The sequence below is a fragment of the Copadichromis virginalis genome, linkage group LG12 (genome assembly GCF_057382275.1).
Source record: "Copadichromis virginalis isolate Kocher_CV1m ecotype Utaka linkage group LG12, C_Virginalis_male_GT1.1, whole genome shotgun sequence".
Classification (NCBI taxonomy): domain Eukaryota; kingdom Metazoa; phylum Chordata; class Actinopteri; order Cichliformes; family Cichlidae; genus Copadichromis; species Copadichromis virginalis.
This window is the reverse complement of record NC_140629.1, coordinates 17,916,703-17,931,541: the sequence shown is the minus strand read 5'-3', so window position 1 is coordinate 17,931,541 and position 14,839 is coordinate 17,916,703. Positions and strand designations below refer to the sequence as shown.

Here is a 14,839-nt window from a genome sequence, read left to right as displayed (position 1 = left end):
TGCATGCGGGGCCAAGACCATACTAATGTGGGTAAATCTGAAAAGTGAATGCTTCTAGCCCTCTACTTATTTAGACTATATGCCTGCATGTGTATATAACCTCATGCGCCTGGCCCATGTGAGATCCGGTGTAGGGGAGGTGATACTTTTTATTCGCCACGTAGGTTTTATAAACTAGAAAGATAAAGAAGAAGACGTGCTAACAAGGCAGAACAAATGTGTCCTCCCGTATTTGTGTATGTGTGTCCGTGAACCACTATCGACGAGCAAGAGCTCTGAAATGAGTTCATTATAATATTCATGAAGCTGCTGGATTACTGAGCTGACTTAGAGAAGAACTAGATATCACTACACTGACCCTGGCTCTTTGCCCTGAGGGTGAAATGACCAAAAAAAGGGGACAGATGAGGCTGGGAGCTGTGTGTGCATTTGTCAGTGTGCAGGGGCTGACTCTAGCTTTTAAGATGATAAAAAGAGGCACTATGATCTACCTGCCTTTACTATCTACTGTAATATATAAATAAATAGGTTATGAGGTATCCTTAATTAACAGCATTCTGAAAGAGCCACACTCCAAGATCCAAATGCTAAGGGAGGTATCACAGATAGTAAAAGCAGTATTTGTTTCAGTGGCTTGATTAATGAAAGTCATATCAATGTCATGTGTCATGGGAAACACATGTAAAGTGAGAGCCACTTACAGTCCACGAGCCTGCCTGTGCGCCACTTTACAGCACTTACAGTCTGCTCTGGTTTCTAATGGTCCACATTAACCCTTGGAGTCTCCCTGTGCATGTGTGCACACAAATGTGTGTCAGTTTAGTGACAGACAGTGAGAAAATGAGTCGGGAAGGCAAGAAGGCGGATAAGGGCAACTGAGATTGAAAAGCGAAAAGAACAAGAGCACGAGGAGCATAATTAATCGCGGCAAATGCGCGCGTGTCCACGTGCGCTTCTTATCTCTGCCGTACAGAACATCTTCAACAGACTAGTGGTGTGGCGAGGTGTTCGTATTTACATCCATACACACGAAAGTAGTGAAAAAACTCAGTCATTTACTCAACCATTTATCTTCAAAGAGAGAATCCACAAGGAGACAGACAATTCGACAATTTATTTAACTTGAACAGAACATTGTACGGCCTTTTTCTGCTGACATGTAAATCTACTGGAAGTAAACGCACGCTGAGACGCACACACACAAGTCGGGCTGGACTGTGTTTCCCAGGCTCCTACATTAGTGCTCACGTTGAATCCCATTTGTCCTCACATCCTGTCAGCAGGCATTTATCTGGAAAGGTTAGGTGCACTATTCTCAATGTGCACAGACAATTCAGAAACATTTTAGCTCACTTGAAACTGATAATAATGATGCTTTTCCAGTCTTACTGACATCACAGAGTGCATGCTGCTGCAAGGTACAGTCACACATTCTTATACACACATGATGAGCCGGTGATCAGACCACTACTCAGAAGACAACCTGCTCTACATCATGAGCCACAGCTGCCAGAAAAAGAGGACGTGGCCACGCTCACTGCTTAAAGACCTTTGATAAAATACCAGACAGCCACTTGTGCTGGTATTCATCCAAGTTAAAGAAGAAGTGATGGAAGTTCCTTAGTAACCACTGCAATTGGTTTCAACTGTAAATTGCTCACAGATCTCCATCTGAGAAAGGTTTCCTGTCTTGTTTAGAGTAAAATATGGTTTTAAACACTGAAACGTAAACATTAACTTGATAATTCAAACTTAGGGAACATAGTTGGCTATTGGCCCAGTATATCTAAAAATATCAGAACTGGTTAAGCTGTAAAAAGACAGAGGTCACGGGTCACTCACTGCTCAAGGCTAAAGTATTTATGGAGGCTCTACTCCAGTCCACAGAAACCCTCGTACAGAGAGACAAATACATGCATTTAAATACATTACACAGCTGATAGTAGCAGGACATTTCAAAATTAGTAAGCATGTGTGCCCATCCTTTTTCCATATTACTTGCTGAGCAAAATCCAATATTTTCTATCCTCTGTCACACGTGTGAGGCACACAGACACAACATGTCTGCAAGATTTCATTGTAGCTCGCAATATCTTGTGAGCGGCACGATGTATGGGGAGAATGTGTTTACTTTTTGTGAGCGAGGGAGTCTAAATCTTTCATATTATTATTACTATCGATTCTATACAGCCGTGCTAGCATTTCATCAGAGGCTCATGGGAACGGGATGAAAGATGGATTATCCATCGCATGTGATCTCCACATATCTATTGTGTATGCTTGTGCTCATTTTGCAGCCCCATCAGCACCACAAGAGCAATTCCTCTGAGCAAACATAACCAAAGAGTTGACTGACTGCGTAGATGCAGAGAAAAAAGAAGACAAACAAACCTGATAAGACAAGCTCGTCCTCTCCCATGAATCATCAAGCTCTCGTTCTCAACTTAGTTATGTGACCTCTGTGTACATGTATCTGTGAGCATCACCATTTCGCAATGAGGCTCCGTACACAGTAAGCTGCCATTTTGCACCTTCAGGTACATAATTTATACCTGGTTATGGTATGTCATTAGCGAGCTATAATGGTGAAAGCAAACAGCTGCTCTACTGAAAACATGCTGCCTCTGCATAAAAGACAGACAGGCTGTGTTTGCTCAGAATATCAAGCTTCTCTCAGACTCTAAGGGGGAAAAAAGATCAATTAATTGGCTACAAGCTGTTATTATATTGGCATATGAAAATCCATTGGTTTACCTCTAGTAGCAGGAAGAAGATGGCCTGTCAGGTAGGGATGTGTAAACGGCTGACAGATCAGCATCTGTTTCCTTAGACAGATGTGATAGATGGACGTGGATTGGGCCTGACTCTGATCCACTTGTCTGATGAGCTTGTCTGATGAGCTGTCTGGGATTTAGCTCTTTCCTCAATGACCATCAATCCTGACAATCTCTTTCTGCATCGTGTGGTTATCACCCTTCCTTAATTGTCTGTCTCTTTGTTTACCTGCCTTACTTATGATTGTCCATCACACTTGTCCTCATCTACTTCATCTGCATGATCACACTGAACCACCTGTCTATTGTGTAACAAAAATACACGCCTTCCAATGTGATTCTTAGACTACACAGGTATGTGGCTGTGGATCAATCTAGTCTGATCTATTTTCTTGCGTTTGCCTCTTCTTCTTTCATTCTGGGGCACTTGTGAAGCAATTAAATTTGGAATGAAACTTACTAAGAGAGTGCTGCCATGGCACGTTGAGCCAGATTTAGAAGTTGCTTTGTTTAGCGTTCGTTTGGGCAATGAAGCCAGAATGCGAAAGCCAGAGAGGAGGACTGAAGCTGGCAAGAAGACTGTGGGAAAGTAAGAAACCCCGGGAGAGAGAGAAAGGGTGTATATGAATGAGTTGGAGTTAAAAGATCTATAATTGGGTGGGCGGCAAGGCAATATCGTGGTGGAGTACGGTATAAGTGGCTCATTTTTCTTACAATTTCTTAGACAAGAAGCTCAATGAGAGAGGTTTACTCTCTCTCTCTCTCACACACACACACACACACACACACACACTACTCCACAACTGCTGTCGTACTATGGAGTACACAGAGTAATGGACTGCAGTTCCCCCCTGTTTTTCTCTCTTGCAGCCTCACCTCCTATAGCGAAAAAGCAATGGACAATATCAGCACTGGAAACCGAATGACCTCTACTGCAGGCGCACAGCAATCCAGAGACAGGCCAGCAAGGAAATAACATGTGACTGCAAAGGTGAATGAGGACTGGGAGGGAAGTGGAAAAGGAAAGGCAGGCAGATACAACCAGAAGAGACACTGGAGATTCACATCTCGATAGAGACAGCGAGAGAGGGAGATATAGAAGGCTGTGGACAGGCAGAGATTTGACTGCAGAGAGCTCCTCTGCAGTAAGTGGTTATTGATCGTAAGACAAGGGCCCAAAGATTCCTCGGCTAGGGAAATTGCACAGGATGCTGAATTTTTTCCTCCTTGTATAAGAGCAAAGGCGCTGAAAAGCACAACACGATATGCACTTCAAAGCAAGAAGAATCTGTTTAAGATCAGCATATAAAACTGTACATCAAATAGCAACATCCATAAAAGATTAACAACATTATTTACAACATTAATAACAATAATGAAACAATCAGCATGAACTCTGTGCATTGACGGTGCCACGTGGGCACTAAGGAAGAACTCTGACATATCTGTGACCTTTTCAGTGCTAATGATCAGAGATGGCTGTGGCTGTAACAGTAGTCAGGACAAAATGAACACATACTGCTTTGAGCTTTATATGCACTGTGTGTGCACAGACACACACAGAAGGATGTCAAGAGTGGAAAGATCACATCGGTCTTGTTCTTTCAATCCAGATATGAGTGATGCAGGTGACCTTTGAAATAAAAATCTAAACACACACTCTCTCACACACACACACACAGACAAAAGGAAGCAACTTTTCACGTAACCAAAGTGAGGCCATGAAGAGAGAACAATGCCTCTGTTTTGTTGATGCATACATTGACATCAAGTGGTCTTACCAGCCTGAGTGTGCCTGGCTCTCTGTACTTAAAGTATAGGATACTGAGAAAAGCTTTTTTGGTACTCATACTCCATGTGTTATTTTATTTTCCCTACGGCTTAGTCTGTGTGGAAAGCATGGTGAACTAAAACAGAAAAAAAAATATATATATATATCTATATATACACACTGTGTATGGCATGGAGTCCACACCAGTCTTTTTTTTACAGAGATGTGAAAACATTCACATGTGAGGGCATTCTCAAAGCCCATGTTAAGTTTGTAAGTGTGGCTAATTCTGTCCTGCCAACTCGAGCCATTCAGGAAAGATTTGTTCACAAGTGAAGGGAAAGGTTGATGACTGGGAGAAGTAAGTCATTACTGCAGTCAGTCTCACAGTTATCATGTTTCTCTCACTCTGAGAGGCTGGGTGATGCCACTGTGTTGCCACAATAATATATTGAGTTGCCAGCCCTAGTAATAGTACACACAGTATCATTATACAAAAAACCCCCCAAATAAAAACAAGTGATGTATTGCTTTTACTAATGAACAGGTCATTGAGCCCTTGGGAAATGTTGTTATTTTAATAATAACTGTTCCCATGGCCGAACGCCTACCAGTTATGGACTTGTAGCACAATCTTATGATCATTTGTAAACTTCTACTTACTGCCAATCACTGTTTACTTTGGTACATACAGTGTTTATTATTTCAATATTCTTCAACACGTTTAAAATCATGGCACCAGAAAGAGCGATGTTGGAAAAGTTGTGATTTTAACAAAAGAACAGCTTATTGATTCAAGATAGGCTCATTCGATATTCTGATGGCATTCTGGCAGAGTAAGCATCACGTTATCAACACGGGCTTCTTCTTTAGGACTCGTGTACGGTCATGTGGGTCAAGCCAGAGTGTAACTGGGCTATACAAACAACAATTTCAATTCCATCAAGGCAATCGCTGTCAGCCTTTCCACAGTAAGCAAAACAGCGAACCTTACCCTTTGATTCTTTGAGTTATTCATCCTAACCAAAGAGAAGCACTCCGCTCTCCTCCAACTCTCCAAACTGGAAGCACGGGGGCTTTACGCAACAGCAGGGTCCGTTCAGCGTCTCGCACACGCACGACGTGAAAGACCTCAACTCAGTTTTTCCCTTTGAGGGACCTCCATTTATGGGCAAGATGAAATATCCACTGAAAAGCCGAAAATAGGTACCGCTAATTGGCTTTGGAAGTTTTAAGGATCCGCGCAGAAACCACAAAGCTCGCTGGTTTTGGTGGGAGAACGAATGGCGGTCATATGTTTGAGCCCGTCTGCGCCGTCTTCATTCCCGTCACCGTCTTCATTGTCGCTGTCCGAGTAGCTCCGCTGCTCCACTCGGGACTCGCACACACACACACACACAACATCACCAGCACAAGGGAAGGATGAAGACTGACCGGCTGGTGGACCAACCGAGAGCCGCTTCTGAGGAGGCGGGTGTGTGTGTGTCTGTGTGTAGCTGCGCGCAGAGAAAAGTGAACTGTCATTTTAAACCTCCGCGGGTCCCTTGGGAGCAGCATCACAAGGACACTGCCATGGGGTAATGACAAAAAACGACTTGCGTATTTGCCCCCACCAATAAATAAATAAATAAATAAATAAATGTTTGCGGGAATTTCAATTATTATAAATTACTTGTTGGCCTATAAGCTGTTGGCTTGTAATAAAAAATATTTAAATAAATCTGTCAGACATATCTCTAAAAAAACCGTTCAGCAGTTTGTTGTCATGAAATGCAGAGGCCTCTACGCAGACACGTATTTCTTTTCCAATGGGACTCTTCCAAAATCTTACAAAATATTTAGAACTAACTGACAAGAGCAGGATTTTTTAGCAGCTCCAAATTTGGCCAAAAAGTTAAAGTGGGTTGTGTGTTCGTAAAATCTAACGTGGCTGCTTTGTGCCTGCACCGCCTACACGGTGGCAAAGAGATTTTTTCTCTTTTAAGTTATGACTCAACTTTTTTTTTTTTCACAAGCACTGTCAATATGCTGTTTTGGACTGTTGCACAGCACAGACAAAACATCCATCTTCTCTCATGTCCTTGCTTCAGCAATTCAAATAGTGAGTGGTTATAAGAGTCAGGATACATTAATAACAGATTTTTCAAGAAAGCAGAATAAAGGAAAAAGTCACACAAATCCTTTGTTTTATTTTATGAACTGCTTGCAAAGATTTCAAGGGCACGAAACTGCTGCTGCAAAACCTCCACAAAGCTGAGACATACTGACAAATGCAGCCTTTTTAGTTCAGCATATAAATGGAATGAATTTCATTTATATGCAGCAGGTCACTCTCTGATAAGAGGCACAGTCACATTTATGTATGCTATTAGAACATTATGCAATACTATTTAGTATTAAAAAAAATGTACTACAGACACTCTACTACTAGCATACCATAAATTATTGCACTAATGAGCTGCTTAATCTTAACTGTAGCTTGAATTTTTCAATAAAGGCATCACAATGTGGATAAAATAACATTAGCTGGCAGCCAACACAAGCAGACATGCATGTGTAACTCCACTGACAGAGCAATTTATCAATTTGGACAAACTAAAAAAAAAACAAGTATGGTTCTCCCTCTGCATTTTGTCTTTGCATGCCTGCCACTGCCTTTGCTCATTGCTTAACCCATGCAGGCACTCTGGGAAGTTGTGGAGCAGCGGAGCGCATCACCTTGTCAGCTGATGATATATGAGAGTGATTTGTGGGCCGACGGAATGGAAAACACAGATGAGTCCAGCAAGAATTAGGTGTGGGAATAAAGCGAGGGTGCATCGGCTAACTACTGAGTTAGGCTCCAGGAAATCCACGCTGCTAAACTAATAATAGAACGTTCAGGATGTTTTTTATTTGTTAAAACACAAGGAGGATATTATGAAACTGTATATCTGCAGGAAATAAACAGAGATCATCAAAAGTGGCCCTAGTTTTGTTTTAATATTTTCCGAGATGCCAGAGCAGTGGATTGGATACAGTCTCGGGGAATGAAGACAAAAAAACGCAGTTGTTTTGTTATGTGTTATTTGTGGGAGGGCTGAGAAGTGGAATGAGGCATGCAGTCAGAAGATGCAGCAGATGACATGTAGGAGGATTGGGATGGAGGAAGAGAGAGTCAGTCTGTGGGCAGTCTTGGCTAATCGCAATAGAGCAACAAAGTCCATTCCAACAGGGCAATGATGCATCTGTGCATCTGGATGGGGGACTACAGCTCTTTAGCTCTAGCTGAGGACATTTGCTGTGGGAGCAGAGGACACCCCCACAAAAGCCGAATGCACCACGTACCAAACAAATATGTGACCATACCCATACTGTACTTAAAATTTGCCTCCAGTCCTCTCATCTCTCTGTGAGTTTAGTCTCGTGCAACAAAAACAAGATGAGCCTTGATAGCGTAACACTCAGAGCTGTAAATATCCCACAGTTAATCAGATTAAGATTTAATCAGCAACTAGCTGCGCAGGAGCCAGCCTTAAAAGTTGCTGTCTGGGGCAAATTTTCACTCGCAGTTGAAAGGGAACAACAAACATGAGTACCAGCACCAAAACAATGATGCAAAGATTTAACACATAAAAAAAAAATTAAGAAAAAGGTTAAACTGTGCATGTTTAGCAAATGGCAGTACATACACTGAGTATGGCAAAAGATAGGATGCTCACAGGGTCAGGTTCAGCTTTTTAATGTTGCATAACTCAGACGGACCAGCCGAATGAATGATAGCATTTGTGTCATTACGCTGCATTTCACAGGATGAGAGGAAATTCCTCGAGCCAGACTGGCCTCCTCAGCTCTCTCCCTCTGTGATTCAAGCACTTCCTATTGACTCTATAACAACAGCCCTCATCCCCAAACAAGTATTTCCCTTCCTTTCTGCCGTTACTGTATGTCCTCAGCTCCTTTCCTTTCTGCCGAGAGCCTTTTATAGTCGTGCATCTAATTATAGAGCAATTTTCTGGACGTTCTCAGATTGATTTGCAATCTTTTCATCAGCTTGAACTAGAATGAAATCTTAATTACAATCATGGCTTAAAGGACGGATAATATATGAAAAACAAAAAAGGATATTAAATGATGGTTGAGGCAGTTTTACATAGACTAACCCACAACATCCAACCCCACGAATAAACTCTGATTTCTTTATTGCACAGTACCAGTAGTCACAAAAAAAATTAAGTTATTAGTAAGTTAGATGATTGTTTGCTTTGCTGTGTCACAGTCCTTATAGTCTATCATTTACCCAAATACTACTGTTCGTGTAACTTAAACTAAACTGTAGCATACACAACTTTGAAATAGAAACTGCTGCTTTTGCTCTATTCTACCTAAATCAAAATCACAGCTTTATTAGGTTAAGTTTTAGTTTATTAGAGAAATCAAGCATGATGAATGAATCCCAAACCTTTTTTTTTTTTTAAATATAGCAGGGAATTAACCAACTTCTGTTTTCAAGATGGTGAGCCTACAAGACCCCTGCTGGCCTTAAGAGAACACGACAACCTCTAGAGACAAACGGGGTCATTGATCTGCTCCCAGTGTCAGGCTGCCTCAGGCACTGTATGGCTGTATGAAAGTTTGAGACCTTTACATGTTCAGTGTGATATTTTTCTTTCCTGAAAAACCTGATAGATATATATAGAGTCAGACATATGCTTTCACATAAATGCCAGATGTAGACCAAATATATATAAATTAAAGCTGCATATATGCAAATTGATATTTCATTTCCTTTTCTTAATTTGTCAGAAGTTTCAAAAGACACAGATAAAATGAGAGGTGGCATTTATTCATCTTTCATGACTGTGTATCTTAAATACAGCTGTAACAGTTATGTGGAGCTTCAGCAGTCTGTAAATCTGAGTTATATAAAATGTTATTTAAATTATTATTTTGCTAAAGACATAAAAATATTGACCCTGACATTCATTATCACTAAAACACCAGAAATCTAACAGCCAGCGTGATAAAACACGCTGCCTGCAAGTTATGCAAGTTGCATCAACAGTGATCGCATTCAGTTATATATACACTCGCTGTCAATCTTCATGGATTTCACAGCTTTGGTCACCAACTGTGAGGACATCAGCTGTGTGTGTTGTTATGGGCCTGAAATAGCGCCTCAGTGAACTGACTCGTGTAGTTGTGTAATAACCCAGTGGCCGTCTGTGCATGGGGACGTGCTGACCCATGACACAGTGCTTCAGAAAAGACTGGTTTAGGCGGCGTCTTCGGCAGAGTTAACTATCTGTCTCAGCCAATAATACTGAGACATGCTCCTCTACAGAGCCAATAAGAATCCCTCTCCACCTTCTTAGTCCTGGTGAGGATAAGCTAGATTAACCTTTTCATCTCCTAAAGAAGATAAGATTGGAAACAGATATTGTGACATATGGAAACTCATTACCTGCCTATAACAACACACACAGCTGATGTCCTCGCAGTTGGTGATCAAAGCCGTCCCTGTGACATCAGTGTCACCGTCCACAGTGAAGTGAGTTTAACATCGCAGTTAACTAAGAGGAACACTGTACCGTGGTACAACCTGTCAAGCATGGTGGTGGTAGCATGATGGAAGCTTGCTGATGGCTACCAAAAGCATCTGGTCGAGGTGTGACGTGCTAAGTGACATTTAACAAAATATTAGTGCAAGTGTATGTATACATTTCACCCTGTGCAGATTAGAGAAAATCCCAAATAAATCCAACCGTGTGCACCCAATTTTGGTTTAAAGTCATTAAAAATGCATGCTGTGCAATCATTCACCCTAGAACAAGAACGGTTGAAAGAAATCATTAAAAGCCCCAAATTACCATGATATTCATGCCCATGATGAGCGGATGTAAAGCTTTGATCACAACTGTATGCATATGTGTACGTGTAAGCAGGAAGGAAAGAGATTAAAACCAAAGATTTTAGAACAACAGCTCCAGTCAAATTCATCCAGCAGGAGTATATACACCCATCCAACACACACACCCTCCTATTATCACCCTGAGCTTTTGACCCCAACTACAAAACAGTAGCATGACATCATCTAGCTGGAGAGTTTCTTCCAGTGAGATCATCATGATGAGACACTGTGCTTTTTTTTTTGATCTAGTAGAGTTTGTGTGGGACGTGGCTGGGGGAGGCATACAGTTCCGCCATGCCAATCAACACCCCTCTACCACAACAAGAGGCCCCATTCAGCAGCCTTGGCCCTCAGATCTACCTCAGTCTTAAGCCCCAGCTTCTGCTGTGTGCCGCCTCCAAACCCTGGAATTCCCCTATGCCTTTAGGTTTCCCTTTACAGCAGAGCCATTCATCGTCTACCCACAGAACCGAGACAAGCTGTATAAAACACAAGCTGGCCAGGTTGCTTTCTGTCATTTTACATTTGTATGAGTCAAACATTAACAATAAAGCAGCCAAGCCACAATCTATTATACTAGGTCTCACAGATGATGTGAAAATCAGAGTGCTAAATAGATCCCTCTTGTCCTTGATGAAGACAGAACTGTCAGATGGTCAGACAGCAGCTCTGCAAATGCTGACAGAGTTGTTCCATCTGCCAAACACAGACACCCACCAGCGACACCGCTTCAGAAGCATGCTGCAACTCAGTGGCAAAGCATCCTGCAGTTAGTAGTGATTCAATTAGGCACTTTGGACTGCTGTAGAAACACAGGGACACAAACTCATGCTGCTCCTGAAGAGACATCTTTAAGGGTTGTATATTAGTGATGCTAGTCATGCTTTCTGCAGGGGAATTCACACTGGGTAATGGATTGGTTTAATGGGGGTAACTGTTCATACTTGTTCTCCATCACGTTAAGCTTCCACCTGTTTGATGGAGCTCCTATTGCATGCAAGCAATTTTAAGACAATCAAAGATCAAAAAACAGCGATGCACACGATGGAGATAAATAAACTGAACACAATCATCCACACTGCAAAGATCCCACACATACAGTACATAAACCTCATCAAAGACATAAAATAAATGGTCTGCAAGACTCATAAACTTCCACACAATAATGAACACCATGCAGACTTCGTCTCGCAAGCTTAAATTGTATCCATATGGATGCAAACACAAAAGCAACATCTACAGGCTTAATTAAACACACAACCAAATATTCTTTTTTAACGCAACGTATGCTCCCACCATCTGATAACCAGCCTGCGCCACCAGCCTGCGCCACCAGCCCCGGCACGCTCAGATGTTTTTAATTTCACATTTTACAAATGGAACACACCATTTTAAATTCCTACGCTTGACACTGACTTGTGAGCTTGAATGCACAAAAAGTCAAGCAGAGATTCAAATCCAGTCTGCAGGCTTGAATCATGCCTGTAGTGGCAAGTTCAAGAAGCTCCAATTTTCTTTGGAGGATTAAAGAAAGGTGAAGCTTGAGGGCTAGATAAAACACAACGTGGGGGGAAAACAAAGCGACATAAGCTGAGGCGGTTGCGCAGACAGAGTGAGGCTATCCAATAGCTTCGGAGACAAATAGCAGGGATAGGAAAGTGAATGACAAAATGAGGCAGGCTTGAAAGATGCAGGGAGGCAGGTCGATGTTCCAATAACAACACCTTTTGGCATGTTGTTTTCTGCTTCTCACTCTCCTGGCTCACGCCTGCTGTTTTTCAAAGGAAGCTGGCTCAGGCTCCAGCATCTAACTGGTTCCTGCTCGCACAGAGCGCCTATTCAGACCTGTTCTGTTCCTACTAACCGCTGAATGGGCGATGCCTGGGGTGAGGACTGAGGTACACAGCACTGTGGTAATAACCATGGGGGACAGGGAATGTTGGGGTGCAAGCGTGAGGAGGGGAGCCACCTGATTTGGACTGCAGTCAGCAGGATTGACGTTAGCTGGATGGCCGTGAGTAAGGAGCTAGACGTGCTGTTCCAAGAAAGAAGAGGGCTCGGTGGGAAGAAATGGGTGTGTGTGTGTGATGTGATACAAAGCCCCCTTTCTCCTCTAGCTCCTACACACTGTGCTTGCTTTTGGCATACAGCACTGAAAGAACTGGAAGGTACTGTAGTAATCCATGGCACAGAAGTCAAAAACACACAGCAATCAGGCTAAAACACATATACATGATTCTTATAAGTAAATAAGTGCGGCTATTTCCACCCATTTGAGGTTGTAGAAAATCGCTTCAACACCTTTCATCTTAATTCAGATCAAATGAAAACAGCTAAATAACAACTTACACTGACACTGAAATCCAGGGCATTAAACCAAAGGTCTCTAATCAAATAAAAGATTAAATAGCTCACAGTAGTGGATCATTACTCTTTGCAAATATTTACTTACACACATTCTTAGAAGCACAAAGATACACACACAGCAAGCAGTGGAGCGCAATCAAGTGGTCTGTTGCAGAGGAATGTGTTTTGGCTGAGACTTGACTTGTGTATCCTGTATCAAAAGTGAACAAGTGCTGTTAGCTTTAGCATACGTTCCACTTGTGTCTGCTGTAACACAGGCTATGAGCCTCCCGGCTGAACCAACAGACGTGCGCACCTACAGATGCACGCGCATGCAGACTTCATCTACTGACTAGGTGCTTCATTAGCGGGGTATGGTGGGCTTGAATGCTGAAATTCATTAGACAAAAGGATGAATGAAACATATAGTGATTAAATTCATGGTGAAAATGAATATAGATCAGAAACACAACAACAAGATGAAGGAGAATAACAACAGAAAAAAAAACATTAAATAGCAAAAACTATAGTCTAGGGACACCAGTGGAATGACTAAATCTGCACCATTTCTGTCCATTAAAAAAAAAAGAAAAAAAGATTAACCTTTGCTCTTGCTACGCATTCGTCATTGGCGCATCAAACCCTCCAGTTACAGGGCCCAAGATACTGGTTTACTGTCCCAAGGCAGATACGGATTAACTGCTATCAGTCTGGCCTTTGCCCCTCCAACACCGCCTCCATTTAGAAATGGCATTGGTGGGGTCTAAAGGGCTCGGAGCTAAGAAATTTCTGCTACCGGAGCGCACACTTTGTGTGTCTGTGTGTGTGGTTATATAACTGAAGCATGTTCTCAAGCACATGACAACATGCACACAAGGGGACAGATGAACAGACGAAGAGACGTGAATATGAGTCGACGGATATTTATGGCAGAGTCCAGAATCTGTAAAAATATCTGAGGCATGGCCTCAGCTAAGTTTAGGTTTTGGGAGCGTGTGACCAATCGAATACGACTCTCGGGTAAGGCAGAGAGAAACTCCCATATGACCCCCCACCACCCCCAATATGAGCTCACAGTTAACCGGGGTTAGAGATGACTGACCATGACTGCATGACTAAAGTCACTGCTGCTCTTCAGCAGCTGTTTTTGACTTTACTTGTCTACGCTTCCAGTTTGTGCTCTCCTCATGTTCAGCAAATGATGCTGGGTCATCATATCAACATATCTAACAACTGTGGCAGAATCCAGAAAAAGAGAATCTCATTATTCTTTAATCAGACGACATCACGGGCATGAAAAGCAGCAGGAAGACAACAAACACAGAGAAAGAATTGTATTTTCCTAAACAATGACTGACCTACAGGCTAAAGCGCTGTGCACAAATCCTCATTTTGCAACTTGAGCAAAAAAACAAGACCTCAGAAGAATAGTTGCAAATGTCACCATTTAACTCTGCAACTCAGAAGAAGAAGTAGACCAGAAACTAGCAATCAGTATGAAGTAAATAAGAAAAAAAAAGTTATATCCGGCTTAGTATGGGGGATATATGACCAGTAATGTCAATGGGTTCGATGACATCATGTTGTCTCTCCTGGTGGGAAACAATAACTACTCATGACCATTTCCTGTTTTCCTATCAGCTATGTCTCCTTTGGGGTAAATCCTGCATCCTGCAACGCAAATGCTTTTAACATGTATGTAGAGCTAAAGAAGAAACTACCACAACTATGGTACGGCCTCATAAAAGAGACAGAATATTGAAAACATCTGAACCACGAATGTAGCAACAGCTACTCTAACAGACTTGTAAAAACATGAAGAGGAGAAATGTTGCATCCTACTGAGCTTGAAAATAAATGTTCCTTCCTCCCTCCTAACTCTACAATTATAAATGCTTGAATAATGCCTCAGCGCCTCAGTACACCTATGTGCAATCTCCTTAATTTTTTCTTTTGAAATGCTCTCTTCTCTTCTGAAATAATCAGTGAAGAAAATCTATAACAAAGAAGGACTACCTCTACATCCCTCAGATATGTTGTACATATAAGTTATGTTGC

The 14,839-nt window shown here is 42.0% G+C and overlaps 1 protein-coding gene across 4 annotated transcripts in view; it reads right to left on the bottom strand.

The window, feature by feature from the left end:
* rtkna (rhotekin a) overlaps positions 1–14,839 on the bottom strand; it is a 53,772-nt gene that overhangs the window by 20,503 nt on the left and 18,430 nt on the right. The window contains exon 1 of one of the 4 annotated variants that reach the window (XM_085475113.1): positions 5,540–6,085. The exons of the other annotated variants lie outside the window; for them this stretch is intronic. Within the exon in view, the coding sequence (XP_085331239.1) occupies positions 5,540–5,563 (24 nt within the window). The 5' untranslated portion in view covers positions 5,564–6,085. Of the gene's footprint in view, positions 1–5,539; positions 6,086–14,839 lie in introns of those variants that run through there. 4 annotated transcript variants of the gene reach the window in all.